Source organism: Pistacia vera, unplaced genomic scaffold, assembly GCF_008641045.1.
Source record: "Pistacia vera cultivar Batoury unplaced genomic scaffold, PisVer_v2 Contig40, whole genome shotgun sequence".
Classification (NCBI taxonomy): domain Eukaryota; kingdom Viridiplantae; phylum Streptophyta; class Magnoliopsida; order Sapindales; family Anacardiaceae; genus Pistacia; species Pistacia vera.
The window spans coordinates 1,681,795-1,697,950 of record NW_022196224.1 but is presented as its reverse complement, the minus strand read 5'-3'; the positions used below and the strand labels follow the sequence as shown (position 1 = coordinate 1,697,950).

The 16,156-nt window shown below is 38.8% G+C and overlaps 1 protein-coding gene across 1 annotated transcript; it reads right to left on the bottom strand.

The window, feature by feature from the left end:
• Positions 1 to 12,264: 12,264 nt before the first annotated feature.
• Positions 12,265 to 14,789, bottom strand: LOC116141589 (cation/H(+) antiporter 4-like). The gene is made up of 3 exons (XM_031427072.1): positions 14,559 to 14,789; positions 13,467 to 14,462; positions 12,265 to 13,365 (listed from the first exon to the last, which is right to left on the bottom strand). The coding sequence occupies exons 1-3, from the start codon at positions 14,787 to 14,789 to the stop codon at positions 12,265 to 12,267; spliced, it is 2,328 nt and encodes a 775-aa protein (XP_031282932.1).
• Positions 14,790 to 16,156: the final 1,367 nt, after the last annotated feature.

Here is a 16,156-nt window from a genome sequence, read left to right as displayed (position 1 = left end):
CTTGTGTAGCTGAGCCCACTCGACTGACAGAGCCGAGTGGTAAAAGGCATGGTATAATCTTTTTGTAGTTATGCCTGCTCGACTGATTGAACCAAGTGGTTGGATGCCAGGTGCATCCTTTGTAGGTGTTCTCGTTCGGTTGATTAGTCGAGCGAGAGGACGTAAGGTACATCCTTTGTAGATGACCTCACTCGGTCGACCAAACCGAGTGCTAATGTTGTCTGCCCATAAATCTTTGAGAGGAAGATTTCATCACTTTGAGGACTAGAGATCGAGTCGACTTGTTCGGGAGAGCCGAGTTCTGTCTAAGTGTGACTTGGTGGAGCTGGGAGAACGGGACACGTGTAATGTAGGGTTTCGTAGACTTTGAGCAGGAAATGGAAGGTCACAAATCCTAAGGTGAGCCTATTGCACAACATGTGTATGATGGGGATTTCTTCCTCGTTTTGAGCGGGAAGTCGAATGGTCTCGCCTAATCACCAGCTGCCGTGTGTTGCTTATGACAGGCTAAAGCTATAGAAAAAGAAAAAAGTTCATTTGATGACTATTCACCTTCCTGTCTTCGTTTCCAGAGAGAAAAATTATGTCCGTAGAAGAGTTGCTCTATTGCGATTTCCAATTTTTTTACATGGTAAATTTCTAGTTTCTCTTCATATTTTTGTAGTTCTCGCATTTTTCTTTGAATTTCGAGAGTTTTAGGAATGATTTGGAGTGGTTTTAGGAGTTTTTAAAGTGTTTTAGTGGCAAATAGGTTGGGCTTTCCTAGACTACAATTTTGGGACCTGTTTCTTGGAATTTCCAGTGGATTTTGGTCGTGAGTGGCATCTATTTGGTGTGTTTTTGGTAGAGAAAGAAATATTTTTAAGAGTGGAGTGTTTTTTGAATTGAATAGTCTCGGCGTTTTGGGTTTCCTAGGTTTTAGGGGAAAAATGAAAAAGCTAAGTTACCCATTATCTCCATTCAGCTCGTCTCGGTATCCTTGTCTGAGCTGAGTGTAGTCTAAATGGGCTAGTTATGGTTTCAGTTTACTTGGTCATCTGGTCGGTCTGCTAGACCGAGTCGAGTGTAGCGAGAAGTGTTATAGAGGTTCTGATGTTGCACTCCGAGTCGAGTAAGGGGTGTCATATGGAGATGGACGCATGGGGCGAGTACGAGCATGCTCCCACCATGGTGGTACTGTCGGAAGAGGGTAATGTGCTAGTGGGAATTCCCAAAGGGTTAAACATGGATGGCTGTCTTTGAGCTGGGTGGTACTGTCGATTTGAGTAGCGATAGTTTTGGTAGGCAAGGGACGAGTGAGAAAGAAATGGACAATGAGTTTGATAGTTCTGAACGTGATGCTTTGACCAGTGGTGAGTCGGTAAAAGAGTTGAGCTGATCGGGTAGCGAAATTTTGGGCACCGATTACCTGTTTCCACTCAAAGAGAATGACCAGTGGCAAATTTGGATGCAGTACCATATTCCTATCTCTGTGGAGATCAGAATACCGAAGAGCTACGAGAGGGTTGACTGGGAGGCAAAAGGATGGGTGAGTATGTACGAGTTGTGGTTTCATGATGGTTTACGTCTTCTTATACTGCAACTCATCTGGGAGGTGTTGAATCACTTCATGATCGCACCAACACCAATAGTGTCGAACCGGTGGAGACTATTATTTTGCTTGGAGTTGATGTGCGCTCAGAACCGAGTAATGTTTGGTCTGCACGAGTTACTACACTCTTATTATTTAAAGGAGCACGACCGAGAGAAGGGTAGATACGCCATAACCCTGAGGCATGATCGCATCCACCTGGTGACTAACCTTAGGTCGAGTGACAAGAATTAGAAAGAGCAGTTCTTCTTTATGAGGGGTGAGGCCATATTCGGTGAGAAAGGCTAGGGTGAGATACCATACACATAGAGAGCCACAGGTGAGAGATTGATTCTTGTCTATACTTGTGATTACTAAGTCTTATTCTCCCTTTCTTTTGTAGATCCTGACTTTAACTGAGCCGGACAGAGCAGAGACTGTTTGGACGTGACAACGAGGGAAGTTCTTGCCATTCTGAAGGAACAGAGAGATTGGAAAGTGATCTTGACGGAATCTAACCTGAGAACGAGTCACCTATGGACTAGAGTTGAAGCTGTTCAAAGAGGTATTCGTTCCCTTTATCGAAACAAGTGTGGCACATGCTGTTGATTTGCTACAACAACCACATACTATTTGGGCATTCGTTTCTTCATCCACTAACACTTGAGGAGTTTGCCACTGTAGAGAGGTTGATGAGGAATCTCAAAGTGGACACACTGAGTGTGAGTGATGTGGCTGCATAACGTAGAGCCAAGAGAAAAAGGGAGTCAGTCCCAAAGAGAGTCAAAGTCTAGCAAACCAGTCGACTTCTTTAGCTAGATAGTCGTCGGTCGAAGCCAGCTTATCAAAGGAGGTCCCATTTGATGAGGACGAGAAGGTGACGATCACTCTCCCCAAGACAACCTCGGTCTATCCTGATGCAGCCGGGATGGGTCATTTGGTCGAATCATTTTTGCTTCCTGTTGATGAGTCTTGACTGAATCAGATGGGGATGACTACCATGGCTGAGTGGGTAGTGACTCGACAACTTCAAGTAACTCTTAATTTCTAACTTTTTTTGTTAAGTTACGGAGCTTAATTGCATGCTTTCGTGTAGGCTTTGAGTGGGAACCTCTATTTGAATAAGGCCACAGTCACTTAGGATGCACGAATCCAGAAGTTTACTGAGTCCAACATCAGTCTGAAAAACCAGGAGGCTCAGGCGCTGAAGAATGCCAAGGAATGTTTCACCAAGCAATGGCAGGCCAAGTTGGAATCGCTGAATTGAGGAAGGCACTGGCCGAGGCGGAGAGGGCGTTGTTCGAGGTGAAGAAATAATTGGTTGAGAAGGATGAAGAGTTGGTCGCACTCAAGGAGCGGTGTAAATCTATTGCTGAAGACGCCATGATCAAGGCCCGTGTGAACTGATGAAGGAATACAAGGCGGAGAACACCGTGCATTGGCAGCCTGATGGTGACATTGAACTTTGGGAGGCAATTAAGGCCGAGGCAGTCAGGGGAGCTGACCGAGTGGAGGAGGAGTGAGCCAAGTCTAACCCCAAAGATCAGATGGAGGATTTTGTTGATGACTATGAAGGAGCTTTGGCAAGGTGGACCGAGTCTACTAAGGATGCGACAGCTGTTGGAGGGTCAGCCAGTCAAAAGAAGGAGGTTAGGCCAACTGAAGACCAGTCGGCTCAGGATGATCAATCGGGTCGTGTGGACTTTTAGTTTTTTATGTTTTTATTACTATTCTAGACTTTGAGGCACGTAGTGCCCTTTTGCTTTGTATTTACAACTCTTTGCCGATTGAGGCTTTTAATAGAGTGTTTTCGATTTGGCTCATTGCCAAGTGCTGCATTTCCTTATGTCGATGTGTGAATTGTGTACACTTAGAATGTTTTACTTTTTAGAAACTGGTGCGCTGAGGTCGAATGGCATGACCGGCCGAGTGCGTAGATTTATTTAATACACTAAGGTTGAGCTAACGTAACTGACTGATTGTGTAGACATATATTAAATAAAACTAAGTACCTTAAGGCTTAGTCGATGTGACTGATTGGTTCTAGCTCGTAAGAAGTGTTCACATTGATGTCGTGAGGCGCATCGATATGACCAACTGACGTTGAATCGTTAATCCAGACGATATCAAGTATTTGTAAGTAATGGAACAAGTGTTGAGTAGGCCGAATCGGTATGACTGACTGGATGTGTAGATAAAGGCATTCGGCCTTGTTTCCGAGTTGTCATGACTGACTAGTAAGTGAGTTAATGTTATTGGTCCTTGTGGCTGAGTTAGCGTGACCGATTGTAGTTGAAAATTAGGGCATTAGGCCTTATGGTTGAATCGGCGTGGACGTTCTGTAGTTGATTTTTTTAAGGCCTTGTGGCCGAGTCGGTGTGACCGAGTTTGTAGTTTAATTTTCTAAGGCCTTGTGGCCAAGTCAACGTGACCGATTTCGTAGTTTAATTTTTAAGGCATTATGCTTGAGTCAGCGTGACCGACTTTGTGTTAGAGTAGATGCCCTAGAGCTAATCAATTATTGTAGAATTGACTCTTTGTAATAATGTTTATTAATCAATAAAAGGCATTTTATTCTATATCACGTAAATCATTATTATTGCAATATGTATTGATATATGTCCTTAGAATGGTAGAACCGTGGCGAGGGTATCAAGTGTTTCAAATCTTAATAGTGAGAACCCTATGAGCACATATGGTGGCCATTCTAGAAACGTTCGTAGCCCTAGTATTATTCTGAAGTAAGGGCACAGATAATACGGTAAGGCTATCATAGTGTTGAACGACCTTGTCGAAAGGCAGTGACTGATCTCACTTGTCAAGGTTGTTTGGTGACAATCTGGTGCAACACATGGGTGCTTGTTGAAGGCGATTACACCGCAGCAAGTTCACTGGACTGACCCCCCAGAGGATTCCATATGGATGGTAAACCCAATGCCTATGGAACAAATCCTCTAACGAATGGTGGTGCATGTGATCCTTAGACTTGAGATCACCAGAGCGCCTTGTGCATCGATTGGTGTAGTTTGACACTAGCCTAACGCAGTTCTTTTCAGAGCTGTCAATGCGGTGGTGATTGGCTGCATCAAGGAGTGTATCAAGACTATGGTGGATTGACAGAGGATTCATCACTCTCGGGTATGGGAGAAAGTTATCTCACGGCGCAATTCAGTATATGGCAATGACACTAAAACTGTGGCCACAGTGGGATTGAGTTGTTGCTCTATCCAGTTTATAATACGGGTCATTGGTCCAGAAACTGAATAAATAATATCGAGAGTAACCGAAGGTTGACACTATTTCTATGCCTTCGTCTCGTCGAGATAACGTATGATGAAATGATCGAATTGCACGGTAACCATATCGTTGATAGGTAGCTACTTTGCTGAATCCAAATCTATCGGGTGGCCATGATGCCTTGCTAGGGGCCAATCTTGGTCTGTGTATTAGTGAGACGATTAATTGGTGTTAATCACGATACTATACACTGCCGATATGATGAGGAGCCTATGGGTCACACACATAGAAGACAATTTAAGATCCAAGAAGAAAGAAGGGCATTTTCATCTTTTAAGGCGAAAGGGTATTTTGTTAATTTCACAGTGCAATTAAATTTGCTGAGGTCGTAGCCTTTATTTAATTTGTTAAAAAAATTAAATAAGTGAAATTACGTTTAAATGTGTGTTCGCACATATTTAAATATATTATCATTATTGTTAAATGTTAATATATATTAATTGATTTTAATTGAGATAATGATGGAAAATAAAAATAAATCAAATTGGGAGTGTTTGGCAACATGGGGCGTTTGGGTTGGAGCCCAAGCCTATTCCGTATGGGATTAGGGCAAATTGTTTTTAATATAAAAAGAAAAGTGTGTGGTTTTTAAATGGGGATTTTTTTCTTTGAAAAAAAAACACAGCAGCCCTCTCAATCACTCCCACGGCAGAAACACTCTTGGCCTCAAATCAATTTCAATTGATTTGTTTTTCTTCTTAATCTTGAAGCCAAAGAGGATCTAGCAAATCCCTTTTTGGTTCTTTTGAGATTGTCTTTGTGTGGATTACGCATGTTCGATCCTACACTTGGATCGGTAGCAAAACATTCATCGACAAATTTGGAGGAGCCTCCAACGTGCGTTTGTTTCTCTTAACTCATGTTTAATATTTCTGCAGATTCTTATTATGATAAAATTGTAAAATTATACCCTTGATCTTGGCTCATGTAAACGATCCTGTTATATTTGTTTTTGTTTCTGCTACGTATACGGGACCGTTTACTAACACTTTGTAGTTGAATCTCAGGGCACCAGGCATTGTGACCAAGTCGACGTGACTATCAAACAATTCCCAATCATGGTCCTTGCGGATCGGATCATCTATATAATATACAAAAAGAAACTCCAAACATTTGATATCTTTCTCTTTGAATGAGATCTCAATTCCCACGACGGTTTCATTAGATATCTTACAACTAGAATCCCTCTTTTTTCCGAGACAGTTCCTCCACCACCATGAACCCCAGTTAGATTCAGGCATGATACACTTTTTATTTATTGGGAGAACCCAAGTACTCTCTTTCGGATCCAGGAAAAAGCTCTCAGAGATCTTTGTAACAAAATTTTCGAGATGCTAATCCTTAAGTGCTTGGTTGACGTAAATTGTTTGAAGTTAAACAGTTGAATATTGTTTTTTGCTGAATAATACTTTTATTGATTCAAGGCCCTAAGGCTAACTGGCGTTGAAGGAGGTGAACATGCCCACTCATTCTTTTTGAAAAAATAAAATGAAGCTAAGTCATAGTCTATTAGAAGTGATAACGCTTAAGGTGGATGGCATTCTAGTTGTGACTAATGTCTTTGCCTTCATGAGATTGGAGTTTGTAGGTGCCTTTGCCGAATGACTTGGTGATCTTGTATGGTCCCTCCCAAGTAGGACCGAGCTTACCAGCATTGATCTCCTTGGTGTTCTAGAATACTTTGCGGAGGACCTAGTCACCTTCTTTGAATATTCTCACTCAGACATTGCAGTTGTAGTGTCGAGTGACGCGCTACTAGTAGATGGCGTTTCTGGTCTAGGCTTGTTCCTAGAGCTCATCAACGATGTCCAAGTTGTGGCATAGGTTTCGGCTATTTGATTCTTCATTCATCCATTGGAGCCTAGGTGATGATACCGACACCTCGGTTGGGATTGTTAGTGTATGCTCTAGGAACCAATCGTGTCGTCAGTTCCAAGGCATTATGTTTTGTATATATATGTTAATGTATATGTTTTGTATATACATTTTATCTTATCAATAGAAGAAAGTGTTCTTATTTCACATGTGGTTTATTGCTTCATTTATATATATGTATTACATGTGAAATGTCCGGATGATACAAATCTTTANGTTCCCACCCATGGTTTTATAAATTCTAAATTACCATCCTTAAATTAACAGAAAATTGTTTAATTTAATGGTTAAACGATAACATAGTCAGCACACAGCCGTCTGACCCCTCCCTCTCTCTCTCCCTCCTTTCACTCCTTCCTTTCTCTCTAAGATTTTAGCCAGGTTTGCACCAAAATTTGGCATTGATTAACTACCTGACTCCATCATCATCTTCCTCTCACCATCCTCTTCAAAACCCCCACCAGCACTGCCACCAACAACCATCATTTCCACCTTTTGCGATTGCATCTCTCCATCACGATGCGCACTCAAGTTTGTTGTGTTTGTGCTAAGTCCACCATCCACTGCCAACATCGAGCTCCTCTCTTCTCCCTTGACACACCGGTAACCATCTCAAGTATCACCGATTATTGTTTCCTACTCGAGATCGTCGTTCGTTTTCTAAATTTGTGAGTGGGTGGTGGTTTGTGGTTGAATTTGTGAGTAATTTGGTGGCGGTAGGGCTGACTTTGGGGTTTAGAGAGATTGCGATGATGCTGAATGGGTGGAATAGTGGTGGGCTCGGTTTGTGGTTGTTTTTGGATGGGTTTAGAGCTGAGTTTGTGGAGGTTTTTGAGTGGGTTTGTGGCTGAATTTGTGAGTGATTTGGTGGTGGTTTGTAGTGGTTGTTTGTTGGCAGCGGGGCTGAATTTGGGATTTAAAGGGATTGTGATCGTGGTGAATGGGTGGTATGGTGGTGGTGAATTTGGGGTTTTGGTCATAATGGTGTTGAAAGGTGGTGGTGGTGGTTGGATGGTGATGGTGATGGTGGTTGGGTGGCGTTGTAATCAAAATAAGGGTAGCATGGTAATAGCACTGTTTGCAACTGTGTCAGATGTCAAAATTCATTAACAGTGTTAATTTATAGGTGGGAATCTAGAATTTATGAAATCGCAAGTGGAAACTTGCAAATTCGCCAAACCTTGGGTCGGTACATGTCGTTTACTCTTAATTAAAATTAGAGCAAGACTTGAAAAAGAGGAGAAAGCCCTTGTTGATTTCATAGACATAATTTTGAATATCTAAAATGAATCACTATATATTAGACTTAGTCTTAATTTAACATATAATTTAAGAGTGGAGTTATTGGCATCCCACTAATGGACTAAAGAAACCTCACTTCTTAAAACACCTCATTTCAAAATTTTAAAATATTTTTTTTTTCTTATGGCTCCCCATAAATTTCATAAATGTCCTTCATTCTATTTTTTTAATATTTTAACAGAGTTAACATGTTATTCCCCTTACTAATGTTATATAACCCTCAACATCATCATTCTTGAAATAAAATTTAGATAATTAAATTGGAAGTTTAGAAAAATTGAAGCTGAAAAAAATCCTTGCAAATAATCCCAAGAGCATAATGCAGTTTAAAAACATAATATATATACCAATACTTTGAAGGAAAAAATAACAATAAATATATATGTGAGGCAATTAAAAACTTGCAATTTTGTACTGCACGTAACTTGGTATACCTTATTGTAAATCTTCTTCTTCCATTAAATTATCTTTTTGTTTAAGAATGATTTGAATAGCATGAAAAAAGTTAGGGTTTACAAGATAATACTAAGGTGTGAAAGTATTCGTAAGGAGCAGAAAATTAAAGGCAATTTTAATAATTTAATATAGGGATAAATCCGTCCCTGTAGTAAGAAGAGTAGTTATGAACCCTGTAGACCACCCCCATGGGGGTGGTGAAGGAAGGGCTCCAATTGGTAGAAAAAGACCCGCAACCCCTTGGGCTTATCCTGCACTTGGAAGAAGAAGTAGAAAAAGAAATAAATATAGTGATAATTTGATTCTTCGCTACCGTAGTAAATAGAAGAGAAAATCAAATTTCTTTCTTCGTTTTTACAATTTACAAAAAAAAAAAAAGGATTTAATTAATATTTTACTATTTTTTATATTTTAGAGTTCTAACTATTAGTTAGTTATGGGCTATGGGCGAACGACAGGGGCTATATGTTAATGGTTAAAAATAAAATACAACACGATATACGATACAGATTGACACGGCAAGGAGCTATGCATGGAAAAGTGCGCGAAAGAGCAATCAAGGGGATACAAGAAAGGAAAAGAAAGGAAAACCTAACAAAGCCAAAATAGATTGGCAATCAAACAATTAAAAAGGGTTAGCAAACATGAATCGAATGAGAGGCCAACTGCAACAAGCAGTTGCTCCCAACTAGTGGAAAAGGTGAGATTCCTTTTTATATTACTGAAGAGCTTGAATAATAGAAGATAAAAAGAAAGTCTTGCTATATCTACTATATTTTATCCAAGACCGCTTGCTTTTGATCCCGCTTTAGAGTCTGTGCCGGTTGATGATCCTCAGTCACAAGGTCAAGGGGGGTATGAAGTATTGTTTTTAGGGTGGGGAGTTCATGCAAAGGCTCTCAGAATGAAGATAGCATGGAAGATTCTGAAACACAATAATCTCTTATCGGAATTCTTCAAAGAGAGAGTTCTTGCCTCTAAGCACTTATGGGATGCTATTCCTAAAACTGGGCACTCACACGCGCCTGGGCTAGTATTTTTGAAGTTGCAAAATCCCTGATTTGATTGGTGATGGGGGATTTATTAAAAAATGGGGGTTTTAGTTCATCAATAATGCTACGGACACCGAAAAAACTACATCAAAATCGTGTACCGACCTACGTGTAATACGCTTCTCATTTTTTTTACAATTTTTTTCTAGTGAATGGCTGTCCATCAAAGATGGACGGCCGTTCACTCACATGGATGCCCATCCATACTTAAAAAAAAAAAAAAAAAAAATGTTTGGACGGGCGTCCATTAGGATTATTTTGGTTTCTACAAATTAAAGAAAAACTTTTTACTTACGTTTTTGTGAACTCTTTCTGGTGATAGCAATCTCATGCAGTATCTCCTGCACATCATCAGCCAACTTTTTGACGTCCTCCAGCCAGTATAGTACGTTTGCATCCTGGTTGAAGTTCTGTAGCTTATCCTTATTCTCTTCATCGCTACTGACTTCCCCGAAAATCTTAAACTCTTGCCTCCCCGAAAAAAACACAGTGAATGAAGACGAAGAAGTAGACGGGCGAAGTTCTGCACCTTCTTCACTTGCTTCCATGGAAACTTTATTGCATCCATTTTGATTTAACAGGTTAGAATTTCAAACACATTGACTTAGACTTTTAAAACACTACAGACACATCATCATCTTTTATCTTCATCTTTATCTTTATCCTTAACCAACAGTGAAACCACTAAACCAGGGACTTAAAAATCCAGTGAACCAACATCTTGGAATGGTTTTGTCACAACCGCCAATTGTAAGTTGTTTTCAAAAACTGTTCATTTGAAAAGTCTAAATTAAGCCAGTAAGAATCTCATTAATATATTACCTTCAATTTAACTCTTTGTCTACTTTCATGGAGTATAAATATCCCCTCAAACTGGAACCATTACCCACCGAAACAAAAAGAGTCATAAAGCTTATAAGAAATTAGTCTTTCAGTTCTGTGTTTAATTTGTTCTCAATTTCAAAGTTTAAGAAGAGATGGCATGCACTGCTGGTCAGGTCATTCTCTGCAAAGTTACGTCGTTTTCTTCTTTTTCCATGAATACAGTTCAAGAATTTTATGTTTAATGTGGACTCGAGTTAGGATTTTTATGTGTCTCAGTTATCACTCGTTACTGTAACTAATGAGTTTTGTTTTCTTTTATGTAGCTGCTGTGGCGTGGGAAGCTGGGAAGCCATTAGTGATTGAAGCCATCGGTAATTTGTAGAAACCAAAATAATGGACGCCCGTCCAAACATTTTTTTTTTTTTTTTTAAAGTATGGACGGGCATCCATTAGGAATGGACACCCATCCAAACGTAAGGGACGGTCGTCCATAATTTATGAACGGCCGTTCCCAAAGTATTTTTTTTTATTTTCATAATTTATTTATGGACGGGCGTCTTTTAAATGGGGACGCCCGTCCCTTGTATATGCATGGACGGGCGTTTGATGGACGGCCGTTCACTCACATGGACGCCGCCGTTCACTAGAAAAAAATTGTAAAAAAAATGAGAAGCGTGTTACACATAGGCCGGTACACGATTTCGGTGTAGTTTTTTCGGTGTCCGTAGCATTATTATTTAGTTCATTAATGGGTTGCTAAGACTGTAGAGCTGGGCAAAAAGCTCGAGACCAAGAGGACCAAGTCAAACCCTTGGGAAGGTGGCCAAGCCCGGTCCCTCCTCCAGGGCCCAGGCTTGTTAAGCCTTATCTATATCTTCATTCAAATGATAACATCTTTATCTATCTTCATTCAAATCTCAGCAAGTGCTTATCTCTATCTTCTTTGGGTTTTTTATCTTGCTATCTCATTCTTGTTATTCTTGTTATTAACTTGTACAGCTGCTAATTATCTTCTCATGTAAATTCTCTATATATATTGATATTGTAATTCAAGCAAGACACAAGAAATACAAAATATTTTTCCAGCCTATTCTTTCTTTTACAGGGTCTGGGTTCAAAAACCCCCTAACCCAATTACCAAATCCCCCTAACAAATAACCAAAACCCCCTATAATATATGTAATACATAATAAATCTATGGGTTAAATATAATTATACAATTAGGGGGCTAAATTGAAATTTTCTAGCTAAACAGGTCAGGCCTGAGCTTGGGATTGGTTCGCACTCCCACAAAAGTGATTGGCCTAGGACCGACCCAGCCAATTTGGGATCGGTCCTAGTTGGGCTTGGGCTTGGGACCGTCAGGCCCAACTTTTGCCCACCTCTAGGTAATAGATCCACTCACAATTTAGTATTGTTTAAAAAAAAAAATTCAGCCCACTTCAAAATAAATTCTTGCTTCCAACCCTAACCAAGGTTAGGCTAACCGGACTGTAGCAGTCAATTTTTAAAAAAAAAAAAAAAAAAAAAAAAGCACTGAGAGTAGGATGAGTGTTGGGGGAAAAATGTTAACTAATAGGTTTATATTATAAAATTCTGGATTTTTTTTTTTTTTTTTTATGGCTTATAACAAATGATTTAAGAAATTAGGTTCATTATTTCTCCTTTATTATAGTTATATATCATCGTATCAATAACAACTTTGATATTTGGAATCAGTAAAATGTTCAAAATTGATATGTCTAAGGGAAACTTACACAAATCAAATTACAACCACACATTTTTATGTGTTGTTCTACAAAATTACGTACCCACTGAGTTCTTGTTTTGTCCAAAATTATCACTAGGATTTCTCTTGGCTTAATTAATTAATAATGAAAATACTTATTAAGTTTTGTGTTGTTGCTGCACAACCAAGACTGAACATTTCCCAGTTAAATCTTTTGAAGCAAGCAAGTCTCCCATGACTCCAATCTCTGGAAATTCACTCCATTCTTTGAGTCCTGAAGTCTGTGGATCTTCAATGTTGTATCTTCTCCCAACAATGATGAGATCAAATTCATTCACCATGGAATGAACAACGTTAACTGTTCCGCGTCCATCGTTTACTACATGCTTAATATAGTTGATATATTCACTGCACTTAGCATCTCTGAGAACCTCGGAATCAAGAATTTTTTCCCAGTCTACTTCGCCCTCATCACTCTTGGAAATGAATTGTGCTACTGTAAGCCTGACTTTCTTGTTCCGAGCCATTCTTTTGGCTAGTGTCAACGCCTCGCGGTCATCATTGCCACCGAAGAATAGCATAGCTACATTGGAGTATGATTCTGCCCGTGCATCTGAGTGAATGGGTCGCCTTATATTGCCATGATCGATGAGGATTCCTACAGAACAAGGGGCTTTTTCTAGGACTCTAAGGTTTAGATTCCTGATGGTATGGTCTTCGGATTCGAGTGTGCCATCGATGTACCATGTTCGATGAAATGGGAGGACGATAAGAGAGGCAAGCTTGTCAAGTGCAAGAGTACAGATATCATCATGCATAAACTCTGGTGGACAGATAGCTGTGAAGGCATTCGATGTAACAGCCCCAAAATGATTTCCCTCAAATTTCTTGAAAGAAAGAATGACATTTTCAGAGTACGAATAACCAGTGAGCCTTTTGCTTCTCTTTTGATGGGAAAGAAAAATTGGGGTTGCAAGCCCACTAAGCTTGACAAGGTGAAGCACATTAATAGCTAGAGGGGTTTCTGTTGTTGGATATGAGATGTTCAACATGTTGATGACTGATGTGACATTGCTGGGAACATGAATGCAAGTAACAATTTGCAGTTCTGCATCAAGTTTGGCATCCATAATTCTCCTTATTTGATAACCTGCATATTTCCGGGAAGGATCATAAAATCGTCTCAACAAAACAGGCACAATGCTTGCACCGAACACGACAAACATAAGTCCTGCATGGAATACTTCTGGAGAGAGCATCTGCATTTGATAATATGAACAAGAAGAATTTTTTCTAATCTGATTTTGATTGAATTAAAAATGAAGTTTAATTAGATTAGTTGTTAAGGTTGATTAAATACCTTTCCGTCACTCATGAAGGTGTAGGCTGCTAGCTCAATAACACCTTTGGAGCATAAGAGGAGAGAAACAGCTAATGCATCACGTTTATGCATTTTCTTATAAAGCAATGGCCCCAAACATGACAAAAATTTCACCAATAAAGTCGTTGTAGCAAAAACTACATGCTCCTTCACCATTTCGTTCTTTAAATTAGGAGTCAACCTCTGCAATCTCATGGAGCATGTTGTGACAAATATTGGCAGAAACAAACCTGAAGCTATACACTCAAATTTCTCCACCAGAGCAGATCCCAAAGGGGGTCCTTTTGGGACAGCCAGACCAAGAACATAAATCACGATGAGGGAATACTTGTTAAACCCTTCAGGAATGACCCTCATACTCATCAAGAACACCACTATTATTGCATAAATGCAAGTTTGGTTAACCTGCTGCCCTTCAGGGGTTAATTTCACAAACAAAAGCATTACTGGTCGGAGCACAACCATAACGACAAAAATTAAGAACAATACAGATAGTAGTTCAAGAAAAAAGCCTGGACGAAGTATTCCTTGAATTGCTCTTAAAGCAAAAAAGGAGCCAACTCCAGAAAAAAAACTAAGAAAGTCAGCAATAATTGCTGTGGAATGTGCTAGTCTGCCAAGTTCTGAGTTGAGTATTTTCAATTCTGTAAGCAGGCAATGAATAACTGGAAAGGATGTCATATAAAAAAATGGTGAAAGATACAAGATGCTGGTTAATCCTTTCTGTTTGTTGCTGAACATTAATATGCTTGACATAGCGTATAACATCGGTACCAGGATCGATATAATAGCTAGATAACAAGCCTTGGATCCCACTCTTGTTACCATGCTCAAATCCATTTTCACCCCACTCAGAAACACAAAAAATGTGAAGCCAAACTCCCCTAAGGTGCTTAGCAATTGTACATTGTCTTGTGACATCAGAACCTGTGACCAACTTTTTGGAAGCACTGATTCAGATAATAATACACCAGCCTGGTTTAGGCAAAAAAAAAAAATTGCAGATTAGTACCTCAAAAAATCAATAACAATGGAAAATTCTATTGAAATTTCCTGAGATTGTTAACATACAATGATTTGGGACGTCATGAGTGGCAAGCCTAAACGTTTAAGAAAATAATGAGAGCCTTGAGTGAGGAAAAAAATTAAAACTATCAGCAACTGAAGTCTTGGAGATGCATAATCCAGCCATTTATATTTATTATCATCAAATTCCTTTAAAAACCCTGCAGAGTTGATCTTAGGAGGAACCCAAATGCAAGTCTCAATTGGGTATCTTCGATGGCCTGTAATGTTATTCATATTTGAAGTATCAAAAACAAAAGAAAGAAAGAATGAGAATACAAACAGTAGATAAACAGGAAGGGCTCAAAAGCTGGTAACAGTTTCTTTTTTAACTTATTTTACACATCTAGTTCAGCCATGTATGAAAATTGGTGCCTGCACAAACAAGATCCACTATTAATTTGTTATACTAATTTGAAAATGGAACTAAAGTGCTTAAGTACTGCTATTCATCTCATCAATATTTTTCTTCACTACTCTTTTAAGCTAATTTTTCTGTTACAAAATTAATGATTCTCATCACATTGCGCCAACTTCTTCAACAATTTTAGAGCATCTTAGTTGTTTATTAAGATATCGGATGGAAATATTACACTAATTGAGTCTAAAAACCCGCATATTGTTACACTAATTGAAGAGTATGATCAAATGAATTGTGTTGGTTGAGATGATATAAAATTATATAACCTCCATACAAGATTTCATATCTTCTTTAGTAATAATATGTTAAATCGATACGATGTTTCGAGCAAAGAAATTAGTTTTACCTTTTTTTTCTTTTTATATATTTGATCTCAATTTTTAATTTTATGTTAATTAAAAAAATAAACTGTAAAATTGTACTTAGAGCCTATGAATTGTTTATTGTATGCATTTGTTAATATACCAATATGAATAATTTAATCAAAGAGTAAACTACTTTTTCCCACCCAAGGTTTGCCTTAATGACACTTTCCCACCATTTCAAAATACCACTTTCCCACCCAAAGTTTATATTCTGTTAATACCCAATATACACTTTACTTTATCAGTCGGCGTTCGACGAGTTATTAGGAGCTAGGGTAAAAGGGGTTTTGTAAAGTGGAGACTGGTGGATCGAATGGTGATAATTAATTAAATATTAGCCGTCAAAATCAGTTGGAAATCGGCTAAGAACAGAAAACTCTAACTTTACAGTGGCCGACAATCGGCGAGAAATCAAGTGTCCGAGTGAGAGGGGTATGTAGAGAGAAAACTGGAGTGAGGTTCAAATGATGATGACGAAGAAAATTTTTGTAGTCGAAATCAGCCTTGGGTAGTTAACCGAATATTAATTTTGGATGAGAAAGTGGTATTTTAAAACTTTTTTGGTGGAAAAATGTCATTAAGACAAGCCTTGGGTGTGACAAAGTCGTTTACTCTTAATCAAACTTAAACTAATAGAAAAATATTTAAAATACATTTGTATTTTCTTGTTGCTGTATTAAGTATTACTTCCTTTTACTTTTCATTTGTTGAAAAAGAAATGTCAAATATTAGTTATCAAGCCGCATCTCTTGCTATGAAAGAAATCAAAGTTTGAAGAAAATAATTATTTGATTATTATAATCGTCACACCAACAAAT

Excerpts from the sequence above, each read along its gene's own strand:
- LOC116141589 (XM_031427072.1), bottom strand. The coding sequence starts at position 14,789 with ATGAATAACATTACAGGCCATCGAAGATACCCAATTGAGACTTGCATT. Across the intron at positions 14,463-14,558 it reads TCATGACGTCCCAAATCATT|GCTGGTGTATTATTATCTGA; the intron begins GTATGTTAACAA and ends TGCCTAAACCAG. Across the intron at positions 13,366-13,466 it reads CCTTCATGAGTGACGGAAAG|ATGCTCTCTCCAGAAGTATT; the intron begins GTATTTAATCAA and ends TATCAAATGCAG.